The sequence below is a fragment of the Puntigrus tetrazona genome, chromosome 6 (assembly GCF_018831695.1).
Source record: "Puntigrus tetrazona isolate hp1 chromosome 6, ASM1883169v1, whole genome shotgun sequence".
Lineage (NCBI taxonomy): Eukaryota > Metazoa > Chordata > Actinopteri > Cypriniformes > Cyprinidae > Puntigrus > Puntigrus tetrazona.
The window spans coordinates 259,658-273,533 of record NC_056704.1 but is presented as its reverse complement, the minus strand read 5'-3'; the positions used below and the strand labels follow the sequence as shown (position 1 = coordinate 273,533).

Sequence of the window (13,876 nt, the reverse complement as noted above, 5' to 3'; positions counted from 1 at the left end):
TGGAGTAATGCTGCTGAAAATGTAAAATGAATTACATTTTAATATATAATTACACAGACAAGAGTTATATTATTTTTTTGCAATAATATCCCATACTTTTCCTGTTTATTTTTGATCAAATAAGTGCAGCCTTGGTGAGCAGAAGACTTCTTTCAGAAACTTTACAAATCTTACCGACCCCAACCCAAAAATTGCATGCATTAGTCAATAAAATGACCTAAAAGAAATGATTAATTGCAGTTTTTTTGCAAAATAGGTTTATATGATATGCATGTGTACAGTGTATACTTATGTATATATTAAAAAAAAATAGGCTACATGTTTATATAAATGTGAACATGTGAATGCATTTAAATATAAAAAAAATGATATGCTTTGTGTATTTATAAAACTAAAACTTTTATATGCGATTAATGACAGCCCTATCTAAAACCTAATTAATATGACACTAAACCACTTTAGTTTTTAGCAGGTTCGTGAGTTATTTAATAAATGTGTTTTTTATTGCATATTTAATGTCCAGACACGCTCTGTACGCGATCTCGTTGTCATTGAATTACTGTTTCACCTTGAGTTCGTTGCTGCGTGTTGAGATTCAGATACAAGATAGACAGATGTACGTTATCATTCCCGCAGGGAAGTTCATTATTACAATCTTTAAGAACCTGCATTAATATAAAGCGCTTCCATAAACACACTTGAGTGTGTGTGTGTGTGTGTGTGTCGTCTCCTGCTGCTCATTAACAGCTGTGTGTGTAATTATCCCCTGTGCTAATGAGCCCAGCGTGGCAGGGCCAGCATATGGATGGGCCGCACCGTCCTGCTACGGATCCCAGCGAGGGACATGAGACGCAACAAACATCCAGCAGGAGTGTTTGTGGATCAGTGTTTTCACCTGAGAGCTCGAGCGCCGCTGATTAAACTTGTCTGAGTCTTACACGGTTTAATTACTTTGGGTAATCAGCCGTGAGGCTCAAAGAAGCGGCTTTCGCGTCGCATTTAACTTTAAAAATGAGCCATATTTTCAAACTTGGCTCGTTGCCACACCCCCTTCCGCCATTGGTCGGTTAACCCGTTAGCCCCGCCCCCACACGCTTTCAGCATGTTTTGAAAGCAGCCTCATGCGTTTTTTTTCCCCCACGTATGTTGAGACACAGGGCGGCGTTTAAACCATTAGAAAAACTGATGTAGAAAAACACCAAATTTAATGTCGTAAAGCGAGATTTGCTGTCATTTGGCAACATTTGCATCAGACAACAGAGACGCAATCTCAGGAGACAGACGGGACTGATAGAAGGGAGATGATGATCAAATTAGCGAGACGGGGACGAGAAGAGCAGCAGTTGTGAATGATGAAAGCCAGAGAATGTGTGTAGGAGGAAGAGACCGAGCCAAACGCGGAGAGAGAGGCGTGTGATTGGCTGTTTGACACGTATCACGCTCTGAAGTGTTTCTCCAGCTCTCTCCTCCACAGTCATTAGCCTTCTATTAACCCTCCGTCGCTCGTCTGCTCGCCTCGGGTCTGTTCACGTGCCCGCCGCTCATTTCCACGTCTAAACAGCAGCTTTCACGCGCCTGGCGCTCCTGGGAGCCGCGGCACTTCGCTGTTGTGTCTGATTTATTTCTGAACGAGTTGAACATTAGATTTTCAAGATATTGGCGAGATAATAAACTCGACTCTGAACTTTGAACGGAGCCGTTGGATTGCGTGTTTGCTCCGGTTTAAGCACTTTACATTGGAAGAGACCGAGAAGGTTACAGTCGCTTTTGATAGCAAAACACAATTTTTTATATTTAATTTAAATTAATAAAAATATATACAACCATGGTTTATTTGTAGCTTCAGTGAAATAATACAAAAAAAAAAAAAAAAAAAAATATATATATATATATATATATATATATATATATATATATATATATGTATTATATATATATGTATTATATATAAATATATATATATATTGGTGCAATTTACTATTATTCAAGAACTAATGTGTGGTTTATGCTGTAAGTGACCAAAAAAGTAGTCTGTTTTCATAGCAAAGTTTTGTTAAGAGATTAATAAATTGTAAGGTTGCTTTTTAGCAACAATTTTTACAAATTTTTATTAAATTATTATTTAAGGAAAAAGATTGTGGAGCATTTTAATTTCCAGTGTAATCACTTGATTGTTTGTTTGAAGTCATCATTTAAATTAAATTAAAATGAATGCAATTCAAATATTTAAACTAAAACAGATAAGTCTCACACATTACTATAGCTTGCAAATCATATTTCAATACGTTTTGGCATGCGATCTTCACCAAGCATTGTTTAAAAAATAATAACTGAAATAAAATCCTTTTTTTTTTTTTTTTTTTTTAGCTGAGTCCGTTACAGTAACATTTTATTAGCATGGTTTGTTTTAAATCAGTCAGGTAATAGCGAAATAATTTAAACAACATCAGTATTCCTTCACGCAGGGCTATATGTGGCCAGAAATCAAATTATGAATATGATATCAAGAGAGTGGAAACATCTCTGATATAATGACCAGGCGTTATTAAAGTGGTGAGACGGGTGAACAGGAAAGTGTTTATTTACTGCATGCTTTATTTTAGATGGTAAAATAATGTCTGCATATGAAACTAAATGGGAAGAGCTAATATAATATAAAGGCTGAAAACATCTTTGACATGATGCTCAGAAGTTATCGGAAAATACAGTGAAAAAGAGAAAGTGGCTGGAGTTGATGTGCAACATGTCAAAAATAAAAATGGGGCGTAACGCCGCTAGCGGTATGTGACTCGTCTGTTTTGCACTCGTTTTGCGGTCACACGAGGTGCTTTTGAAAGCGGTGGAGTGCTGTGAAATGGCCTGAACGAAAGCGAGAGGGACGGGTAAAAATATATCCACAAGTGTCAATCACCGGGCAAAGTGGAGAAAATGACCACAATTGGCAAAATTGGAAGAATAGATGCTGCAGACGCAGTTATCCAATGGTGAAAAACTTCTCGATCGCAGTTATACTGACACTTTAGTTATAACGGCCACCGGGAGCAAAAATTGATGTCATTTGGGGCATGTGCTCAGATCGTCCTGCTGAGGATACGGGCCGCTTCTTAACAGTTATTGAGCAAATCTTAGAAATGGGGCTAGAAATCAACTATTTTAGCATGTTTTAGGCCTTCCAAAAAAAAATAAATAAAAAAAATCCTTAAAGGGATAGCGCACACAAAAATGAAAATGTTGGAAGTCATTTTCAAAGCTGGTGATCAGATAGCCGTAATATAAAAGTTAATGGGGACCAAAAACTGTCTACCCTCTTTTATATTTGGTTCAACCTCAGGGTGAGTTAAATTATGACAGGATGTATTTTCAGAGGTGAACTGTCCCTTTAACAACGTAAAAGGTCATTAGTAAAAAGCATTTTTTTTTTTTTTCAAATGAAGGTTTGAAACCCTTTGCTGTAAAAAAAAAAAAAAAAAAAAAAAAAAAAAGTGATTTCCACACAAAGTAACACTTATTATAGTATATAAAAATCGCATCGTATGCTTCCCGTGAGCCGATGTCACTCGAAAAGCCACCTTCCAGGGATGAAATGGAGAAAAAGGAGGACTCATTTACCCCAAACAGCCATGATTTCCAAGCTACCTCATGAATTGTCTCGTTACAGCTCCTCCTAGAGTCAGACGGAGGTGTGCGCGTGAGTTATGAGTGCGATTCGGCTCTGTTTTAGGACATGAAAATAACCCAAACACTTTGTTATATAAATATACAAGAGCTTGCGCTGAGTGCGTGTCGATGTGTTATTCTGAGGTCTGATCTCTCTCTATTATCTGTGTGTTCAGGAGTGTGCGGGCGAGCCTCTCTTCATGCTGTACTGTGCTATAAAGCAGCAGATGGAGAAAGGGCCGATAGACGCCATCACCGGAGAGGCCAGATACTCGCTCAGCGAGGACAAACTCATCCGACAGCAGATCGACTACAAAACACTGGTCAGGGCTGACTCCAGATCAGACACACATACTTCTCAATGACTCACAAAGTCATTTTGTCATTATATGAAAGCCTGTTTCTGACTGATAAAAAAGTAAAGTGACTTATTTCACATTTCTAACTTTGTCTCGCAGTTAGTTACGTCTGCTTTTTTTTGCATGACGTAAACTAAAAAAAGAAAAAATATGTTCTCGCATTTGTTTCCTTTTCTCAGAATTTCATAGTTAAACTCCCAATTCGGGCTATTTTCTTTGCTATTCTTTTTTTTCCTGCCAATACGGCTTTTCAGAACTGCGTGATATAAACTCTCACTTCAGACTTTTTTTTTCCGTGCAATTACGGCGAGTTTCTCACAATTGTGACTTCTTATCTCAGAAAAGTGAGACCCGCGATCGCGTGTTACGAAGTTCAGTTCTGTCAGAAAAAGACAACTGGGAGTTCGTGTCTCTCAGTTGTGAAACAAAAAGCCACAGTTACGTCTTTTATTTTTATTCAGCAGCAGAAACAGGCCCTCATCGTGCTGCGTGATACAAGCGCTAAACTCTGTAATTTTTATTCAGCTATGCTTGAATGGATTTTTTCCGGTGTGATTTATTTAAGCGGGAGGGTGTTTTAATGCATTTCTCTGCTCCGCAGACGCTGAACTGCATTAACCCGGAGAATGAGAACGCAGCCGAGGTCACCGTTAAGTGCCTGAACTGCGACACCATCACACAAGTCAAAGAGAAGCTGCTGGACGCCGTCTTTAAAGGCACTCCGTACTCACAGCGGCCCAAAGTGGGAGACATGGACCTCGGTACGACCGTAACCAAGGCTGGAATACCAAGCTGCTTTATCGCGGTTACAGTGTGGTCTGCCAGCTTGAACAAGATGTTTGACCTTAACCCCCACCGGCTGGGCGTCCAGCAAATGACCAGAAATAATGTTTGTACAGCAGGGATCTAGATTAGCCGCTCAGATGGCTGATTTCGATGTGTTCTCTCTGCTCAGAGTGGCGTAAGGGTCTCATGGCGCGCATCATCCTCCAGGACGAAGACGTCACGACGAAGATCGACAACGACTGGAAGCGTCTGAACACGCTGGCGCACTATCAGGTAACCGCAGCGGCCTCGCCGCATCCTCCGCCAGGTTACTATGGCAATACCTCTACACCCCGCTGCCCGGTAACCATGGCAACCCTTCAGCAAGTTACTAGGTAACAACTGAAGCTTTTTAGCACGTAGCACACGGACGGGTAACCATAGCAACGCTTCACAAAACATAACTACAAAAGCAGTGTCGGTCGGTAGAGATGCACTGATACGCATATATTCGTTGGTGTCAGTAATTTTTGTTATGGCTGAAAATATGTTTACAAACATGCAACTGTAATTCAATGAAACTAAAGCTGAAATTTTAGAAATACTTCATATTTTTACTTACAGTTTCAAATTGATTGACAGCTGATATGATCAGCAAATATTATATTATTTAATCTTATTTATTAGTTAGCAATATTTGCTCCAAAAATCTACAATTTTGGTTCATATTAAAAGTACAATTTAGATTGAAGTGTTAGTTTTTATGTTTGAAAAATTTTTATTTTACAAATCAACGCAGATATATAGAATTTGTTTAGAATTTTTGGTAATAACGTGGTGATAAACGGGTAACTGATTGTCAGTGTTAGAATTCTGACCTGAAACAAACCTGTAGAAGTTAGAATCTAGAATTTTACATGTTTATTTTTACAAATGTGAAAGTTTAGTTTGAGCCATTTTGAGCCTAGTTTCATTTATAGGATTTTATAAGATCTAAATTAAAATTTTAGTTTTACTATATAGAAATAATGGCTAATAACTGATACAGTGACCGAAATTTTAAGTCAGGAAAGCTGTAGAGTTTAGAGTCTAGGATTTGAAATGTTTATACTGACATTGAAGAATTGGATCTTTAATATGTAAATATCTTTAATAAAACTTTAAATACGTTTACAAAATTAGTTTTCACCGCATCTAATTTTCATGTTAATCTGTTCTCAGATCGATGCTCATAATGAATGCTGCTGATCTGCTCTGAGTCTGACTGTCTTCTGTAGTCGTGGCAGTAATCGAGTGTCCGTGTCAATCTGTCCCTCTCTCTCTGTCGTCTAGGTAACAGACGGGTCAGCGATCGCATTGGTTCCCAAACAGAACTCCGCCTACAACATCTCCAACTCCTCAACGTTCACCAAATCCCTCAGCAGATACGGTGAGAGAGATGCTTCTGTAGACGGTGCAGTATGAAATCAGAGCAGGAAAAACTGTATCCCGCTGGATCAGACGTGTCCTTCTGTTGCCGCTCTATAGCTTATGTTTATATATTTTATATATAGATCGCTACAGAAGTCATTTAAACTTGCCTTACTTATAGAATGGGCCTGTTCCTTGTTATTTTATTAAACAAACTAAATAACCTTATGTTATTTATCTTATTTACACAACAACATGTCATTTGTCTCTACTTTTTGGTCATGCTCTCTGTGTCCTGAGTTCCACCTTAATGTTCACAACACACACACACACACACACACACACACACACACACACACACACACACACACACACACAAAACAAGCAAGCACTCTCCAACATATACATGCATGCATATGTGTGTGTGTGTGTATATATATATATATATATATATATATATATATATATATATATATATATATATATATATATATATATATATACACACATACACATACACATACATGCATATTTAATATATAGTTATTTTTTAGTATTTCAGTTTAATTATTCCTAAAGCCGGAGTTAATCAGCATACTATACATGTGATAGTTTACACAGAAATGAAAAAGAGGGGTTTTTTTTCACACATTAAAAAAACAACGGTATACAGAATATTCTGTGCCGAATGTAGAAAGCATTCCCCTTGTAGTCTATTTTATTCCAAACACAGCCTTTCTCTCTGCTTTCTCTTTGGTGTTTGTTTTGCGGTGAGTCCTGATGCTCTGCTCCTCGGCGAGATGAACTCAGCGCTCTAGAACTTCACACAGAATAGAAAGGACGCGTATGAAATTCAAAATCTGTGTTTGACAGTGAGGGAGTTATGATACACCACTAGGTTTACATCACTAGATGAATTTGGACCGTCCCCATACGTTTGACTATATAAAATCGTTTTTCATTGATCATCTCAGTTTTCTACAGTTTTAGTCAGTTTGCATATTTTCCCCCAAATTCCTCCCCCTGCCAAGCACCAACCGTCCGAGTCGTGCTCTTTGTGTCCTCAGAGAGCATGCTGAGAACGGCCAGCAGTCCAGACAGCCTCCGCTCGCGGACGCCCATGATCACGCCGGACCTGGAGAGCGGCACCAAGCTCTGGCACCTGGTGAAGAACCACGACCACCCCGACCAGAGGGAGGGCGACCGCGGCAGCAAGATGGTCTCCGAGATCTATCTGACCCGTCTGCTGGCTACCAAGGTGAGGACAGGTGTACTAGACCGTGCTTAGAGCCATCCAAGACACCTTGAAAAACAGCCCTCCGCGCTTCCTGTTTAAAATACGTGCTAAAAAGGAAATTAGTTAAAAATCGTGGTTGAAGGTTAAATCAGGTGCATTGTGGGATACATTGTCCTGTGCATGTTACATACAGCGGATTTAGTAGATTTAAATATACCACTGTGAATATGAAGTATCATTAACACACTTCATATAGTATTTATTCATATTTTAAACTGTATTTTTGTACTCCTGTTGCCATTACATTTTTTAATTACTTTTTTTTAGTGTTTTATGCATTAAAGCTAAATTTCTATTCTAGTTTTTAATTAGCATGCATATTACTAGAATATTAAACATTTGCTCGTCGAAATTAAGTGCATATTAATGAGTTTATTCTTCATCCCTAATCCTACCAATACCTAAACCTAACAATTACCTTACGAACTATTAATAACCAGAAAATTGTCGTAGTTAACAGTAAAAAATTTATTACCATTTCTTTTTTTTTAGTTTTAGTACTTATTTCGATGTTTTTTTAAATTCTAATATTTATTGTATTTTCATTTTTTAAGATGTATTTCAGTGGCCACAAACAATTTGTAGTCGTTTTAATTTCGGTTAACCATATCAACATATTTATTTGTAGTCGGAGCAAATCTGTAAACAAAATGTATTTTTATGGCGTGGTCCTGATGTGTTGCTCAGGCAGGGGTGTTTAGTATGAGCTCGGTGAAATCTGTCGCTGATATTCCCCGTCTTGACAAACGCACACTCTGGAACTAATTGCCTCACTTTTGAAGCACATGTCTGATTTTCTTAGCTGATGTCCTCAGACAGTTAGTCTTGACCTTTGTGTGTGAATGACTAGTTGCTCATTAACATTTACCAGTGCTCCCACTCTCACAGAGAACTGTATCTTAATTAGACCAGTGACCTTTGCTTATTGAGCGGTTTGGGAAAAACTAGCTCTTTATCCGTCCTGTGCTCCGTCTGACGCTACACGGATATCTCGGCTCAAACCTGCTGCATTTCCCTGAAACCCCGAATAATTGATGTGAAGAACACGTGCAGCTAAACCTACAGCTGCTCTGATCGCCCGTTCTTTACTCGAGACAAATAAAAATGCCCCGGTTTCACTGCATTATGTAACAATGTCGCTACATGGGCACCAGACGCTTTCACGTGCTTTAGTGTTTTGGTCTAGACATCCAGTGCTGTGCAATATTAGGTTTTGCTCGCAACGAAATTGAAAAAATATCGGGTTCAGAAAAATACACTTAATTAAAATGGGAAACAAGATAAAAAACAGGGCAATATTGTATGTCATTAAGTAAATATATCTCGATGTAAGATTGTTAAAATACTCGTACTTGAAAGCAAGACTTAAATACTAAGCAAAAAAGTAATTTTTGCAGTGCGTGTTTGGGCGTGATTGTATAATTAAGCTAGTTTGAGAAGATTGCAATGCCCTTTTTTATCTGACCAAGTTTTTTAAGAAAACGTTTTGAAAATAGTCGTGAAAATAGCATTAGTTTGATTCATTTACCCAGACCGGTTCAGATCTACTTCTGTGCATGAATCAGTTTAACTAAAAAGACACGCATGATATTTATTTCAATGATTAAACGTGTATTATTTTCTTGGGTGAAAAGCGGTGTAAAGTTGATTTTGATTGGCTGGCCGTCTCTCACAGGGGACGCTGCAGAAGTTTGTAGACGACCTGTTTGAGACCATCTTCAGTACGGCCCACCGGGGCAGTGCACTTCCTCTGGCCATCAAATACATGTTCGACTTTTTAGACGAGCAGGCCGACAGACACATGATATCAGACCCTGACGTCAGACACACGTGGAAGAGCAACTGGTGAGTGTGTGTGTGTGTGTGTGTGTGTGTGTGTGTGTGTGTTGTGTGAGTGTGTTTGTGTGTGTGTGTGTGTGTGTGTGTTGAGCTACAGCTCTTCATCTGGTGGTGTTTGAACACCGTTCTTCTTTGCCTGCAGCTTGCCGTTGAGGTTCTGGGTGAACGTGATCAAGAACCCTCAGTTTGTGTTCGACATTCATAAGAACAGCATCACAGACGCGTGTCTGTCCGTCGTGGCTCAGACCTTCATGGACTCCTGCTCCACGTCCGAACACAAGCTGGGCAAAGACTCGCCCTCCAACAAGCTGCTCTACGCTAAAGACATCCCCAACTACAAGAACTGGGTGGAGAGGTACGACTCTTTCACACAAAATCTAGCTAAATGCATGCTACCTGCTGCATCCGCAGGGTTGATGAGAACTCGTATTTGGGATATATTCACGACGCTTTTTGCATGTTTTGTCAGAGCAAGTTTCCTAAAGAAAATCTAATCAGACTAGTTTTGCATTAAGACTTGTTATAATACCATATCTGATATATAAAATCAATTGCATAACGTAATTGTTTTAATAGTCTGTTTTCATCTTTTAGACTCAACAATATCTAAAATGAATAAAATATTTTTGGTAGTATAGATTATATTTAATATGAAGTTTAATATTGATTGGCTGTAATTAATTGAAAAAATACGCTTATAACTGTATTTTATATTGCAACAGTGATTAAATATTACTCCTTTAATTAGTTAAAAATAGTTTGAGAAGTCTTGACACTTATAGCTATATTTTTGGTGTTTTAGGTCTTACAATAAAACAATTTACAACAGTCTTATACACTTCTGTTAAAAGGTTTACAGGTGTTTTTTTTATTAAATAAATAATGAATAAACTATCAGTGTTGAAAACAGTTATACTGTCCAGTATTTCTGAGGAACCCGTGATACCTTTTATTTTTCAGGATTCGCAGATTAATAGATAAATAAAAAGCAGCATTTATTACAAATCTTTTGCAGCATTAGAAGTGTCTTGACTTTCACTTTTAGATTTCCTGGAAACAAAACAAAACCGAAAAATCAAACTGAGCCCAGTTTTTTTTTTTCCAAAAGTAGAGCCATTGCTTTCGCTGCTAGAGAGCGTTATAAAAGCACTAGCTGAATACGAAGCGGGCGTCTGATCTGTGGATGGGCGTTGAACTGCTAATCGTGTTGTTGTTGCAGGTATTACTCCGATATCTCGCGGATGCCTGCGATCAGTGATCAGGATATGAGCGCGTACCTGGCCGAGCAGTCGCGTCTGCATTTAAATCAGTTCAACAGCATGAGCGCGCTGCACGAGATCTTCTCCTACATCACCAAATACAAGGACGAGGTGAGAAGGAACGCAGCTCGGGCCTCAGAACCCGCTCCGTCCGCCGTGTCCTCCCTCCGTTCACTGTGTGTTTCTCCTCCCGTGCAGATCCTGTCGGCGCTGGAGAGAGATGAACAGTCCCGCCGCCAGAGACTGAGGGTGAAACTGGAGCAGGTGATCGACACCATGGCTCTCTCCAGCTGATCCGGACTGAACCACAACGCTGAATGTAGGTGGCGTCGTTTTTTTGCGTTGTTTTTGGATGATTTGATGTGGACGTCTTCACACAACGCGGACAGAGACGCAACGAGGACACCCGGGACCTCCGATGAAGTCACGTGACGATCGCGGCGGATCAAAGGACGCTCTGCGTGTTTGCTGTGTTTTATCATTTCGTGCAAACGTCATCGACGCTCCGCTCTCTTTGCCACTTGTGTTTCTGCTGAATTTGCACAGTTTACAGAATCAACGAGCAACTGCCTCCATCTCACGAACACGACGGTTAGGACACGCACCGCTCTTTTTAAACCTTTACGTACAGTAGCGTTGGCGAAGGAGAATTTGACATTATACGAATGACAAAAACAAGGAAAAAAAAAAATCACAAAAAAAAAAGAATAAAAATCTCGTCCTGTGCCATGTTTTATTTGAATGTTGTTTAATGCTTAAAAAGGTTTGTGATGTAGGAATGTGCTCTGGTTGTTTTACGATGGGGAAAAAGAGTGACGACGGGAGAGATATTTCATCCAAAAATGACACGTTGTTTTATTTTGACTGAACTTTTGAAACAAAGCTTTAATTGCTGATTCAGCAGATGCCACTCTTGGTTTTAGACACCAAATCAGCTCGCTCGGGTGGTTTCAGCAGGTTCGTTCTCCGAAGAAACCGCTACGTTTAGCGAGAAATAAATGAGCGAAAAGGAGGCCGGGTGAATAGCTTGAGAAGCGCGTGTCGATACGGAGGACGAGGCTTTCAGAGAAACGGCCTTTTGTTTTTAACGAGATGGGCCCGATTGATTTGGACTGATCAATCGCTCCGCTTGCATCGAACACGTCTCGTTTGTCAAACCGTTCTCGTTTTGATACGTTTGTTTCCTCTTGAGCCTGAGGTTCGTCGTTTCTGAGCCGATGCTTTAGAGCAGGAGCAGAATTCGAAACGGCAGCATCATCGATGAAATATCGTCCTAGCTTCTTCATTCATCTTCCGATGAGTCTCTTCTCACGTTTTTGGCCAGTTTCTCATATCAGATACAGTTCGAAGAGCCTGGGAGATCAACATGCCTGTTAGACTCGAGTGCATCATACGCTGCTCCAAAAATGACCAAATTAAACGTAAGCTGCATTTAAAAACCGCTTCTTTCTCTTCCAGGAAACTTGAGCAGTAATATCGATCTTGCTGTTTTTCTCCAATTAAACGCAGGCCAAATGGCTAAATAAAAGCTGTTATAGAGTTTTTAATTGGAAATATGACAGCAAAGGAAAGCTAAACGAATCGGGCAGTTTCATTTGACCAAAATTTCAATTTAAAGGCCTGTTCGCGCTATGAATGATAACCGTATTAGGATCCTCACAATAATATCGCATATTCCAAATGTGTTTTGTGAATGACTTTGCAGGGCACGCTTTAAAAATGAGGATTTAGTTTATTTTTACTGTTCATCAGCTAGAAAAATAAACCGATCCGAAAGTGATCACAGTGTTACATTTCATTTTAATACAGGCTGCTAAACACTTCGGTTAAAGTTATCCTTTTTGGCGCGAACGAGCCGGTTTAATGCTTTTATTGAAGCTACGGTAACCGGCTCTGCTCGGATCGTGAGGTTAAAGGCAGGCAGTCGGGTCCAAACAAAACACATTTACCCAAAGACAAAAACCGACACTGAAATTGGAAATTTGTTGGTTTGCCGCTTTCTCCTGCTCAAGAGTTAGTTTTGACAGATATCACACAATCTTCATGCAATAACCTTGTGCTGTCAGCAGGTCGGTGCCCGTCTACACGTTGCACAATCCGTCCTGCATCAGTTGGTTTAGACCGATGGAGGTCGTTGGCGTTTTTGCTCAGTGTAACTGACGGGCCGTCGACCTTTTAATCGGTCCGCTTTGACGTCACATGCTTTAAAATGAGTCCCAAGCATCTCAGGATCTTCCTTCCGCTCTTGAGTTTGTCTCTCGACCAGAGAACCGCTGTGATCAGTTTGCTGGACTCACCTGTGATGTTCTGGACGTTTGGCTTGCGGTTCTTCCCAGGGACTTTCAATGTTTACACCCAACTTTTAAATCACATGTAAAAAAAAAAAACTGAAAGAAATTTTGCATTGTTTTAATTTATTTATACTTTGATCCTGTTGCTGTGTTTCTTAGATTGAGATGTGTCTGAACTGGTGCTGCTGGAGTCTTCTCTGCTCTCCTTTCCTATGTTCCTGTAAAGGCTTCTGCGGTTTTCATGAATCTGCTCACAATCTAAAGATCACGATGAAAGTCCACGTTGGTGAAACGCAATAATACTGCGGCACAGACACAGAAGCCGTCACGTCTAACCTCATCCTTCTTTTGCTTTTGTCTCATTTCTGACGAATGATAATGAAGTATCTGTCCTTTAGGAAAAAAAAGCTGCAGAGATGAAGCAAGACAGTTTGTGTTGTTGGTGAAACTGAAATAACAAAAGACATTTGATCATTTATGATTCAGGACTGTCACTGGTGTCTATTCATGTGTAAATATGTTGTTTTTTTTTCAGATTTACTACTTGTAAATAAACAAGCATCAAGAAGAAATAAAACATGTTTTTGCAAAAAAAACCAAAAAAAAACTAGTGGATTTGTTTTAAAATATTTGAAATCGCAGCAGAAATAATGCACAACCTGGAATATTGACTCTCAGTGGGGTCATTGACTAAAATAATAGCTTTTTAAAATATTTTAGACATTTTTATTTTGTTGATAATGATTAGAAATGGTTAAATGACCTTAACACTTTTGCTTATGGCCATCTTAAAATACAGAGAATGTATTATGGTGTCTATATACTTTATATATTCTATAATCAGACAAAACGAAGCACCCAGTTATAAAGGGAATACACTGTAAATCATCAAATATATAAAATAGACATGCACACACTCTCTCTGTTTTACTATCTGACTAATGCAAAAACATACACTTCAAATCAACATAAAAAAAATGAAAAGTCTTGGTTTCACTT

The 13,876-nt window shown here is 39.1% G+C and overlaps 1 protein-coding gene across 2 annotated transcripts in view; it reads left to right on the top strand.

The window, feature by feature from the left end:
- The window catches only part of plxna1b (plexin A1b), a 109,048-nt gene extending 95,569 nt beyond the window's left edge, over positions 1–13,479 (top strand). The window contains exons 24-33 of one of the 2 annotated variants that reach the window (XM_043241135.1): positions 3,834–3,980; positions 4,618–4,777; positions 4,972–5,075; positions 6,114–6,210; positions 7,259–7,449; positions 9,164–9,333; positions 9,470–9,682; positions 10,547–10,697; positions 10,785–10,905; positions 13,037–13,479. In XM_043241135.1, the coding sequence (XP_043097070.1) occupies positions 3,834–3,980; positions 4,618–4,777; positions 4,972–5,075; positions 6,114–6,210; positions 7,259–7,449; positions 9,164–9,333; positions 9,470–9,682; positions 10,547–10,697; positions 10,785–10,880 (1,329 nt within the window). In that variant the 3' untranslated portion in view covers positions 10,881–10,905; positions 13,037–13,479. Of the gene's footprint in view, positions 1–3,833; positions 3,981–4,617; positions 4,778–4,971; positions 5,076–6,113; positions 6,211–7,258; positions 7,450–9,163; positions 9,334–9,469; positions 9,683–10,546; positions 10,698–10,784; positions 11,314–13,036 lie in introns of those variants that run through there. The other variant, XM_043241134.1, reaches the window with a different exon arrangement.
- The last annotated feature ends 397 nt before the right edge of the window (positions 13,480–13,876 follow it).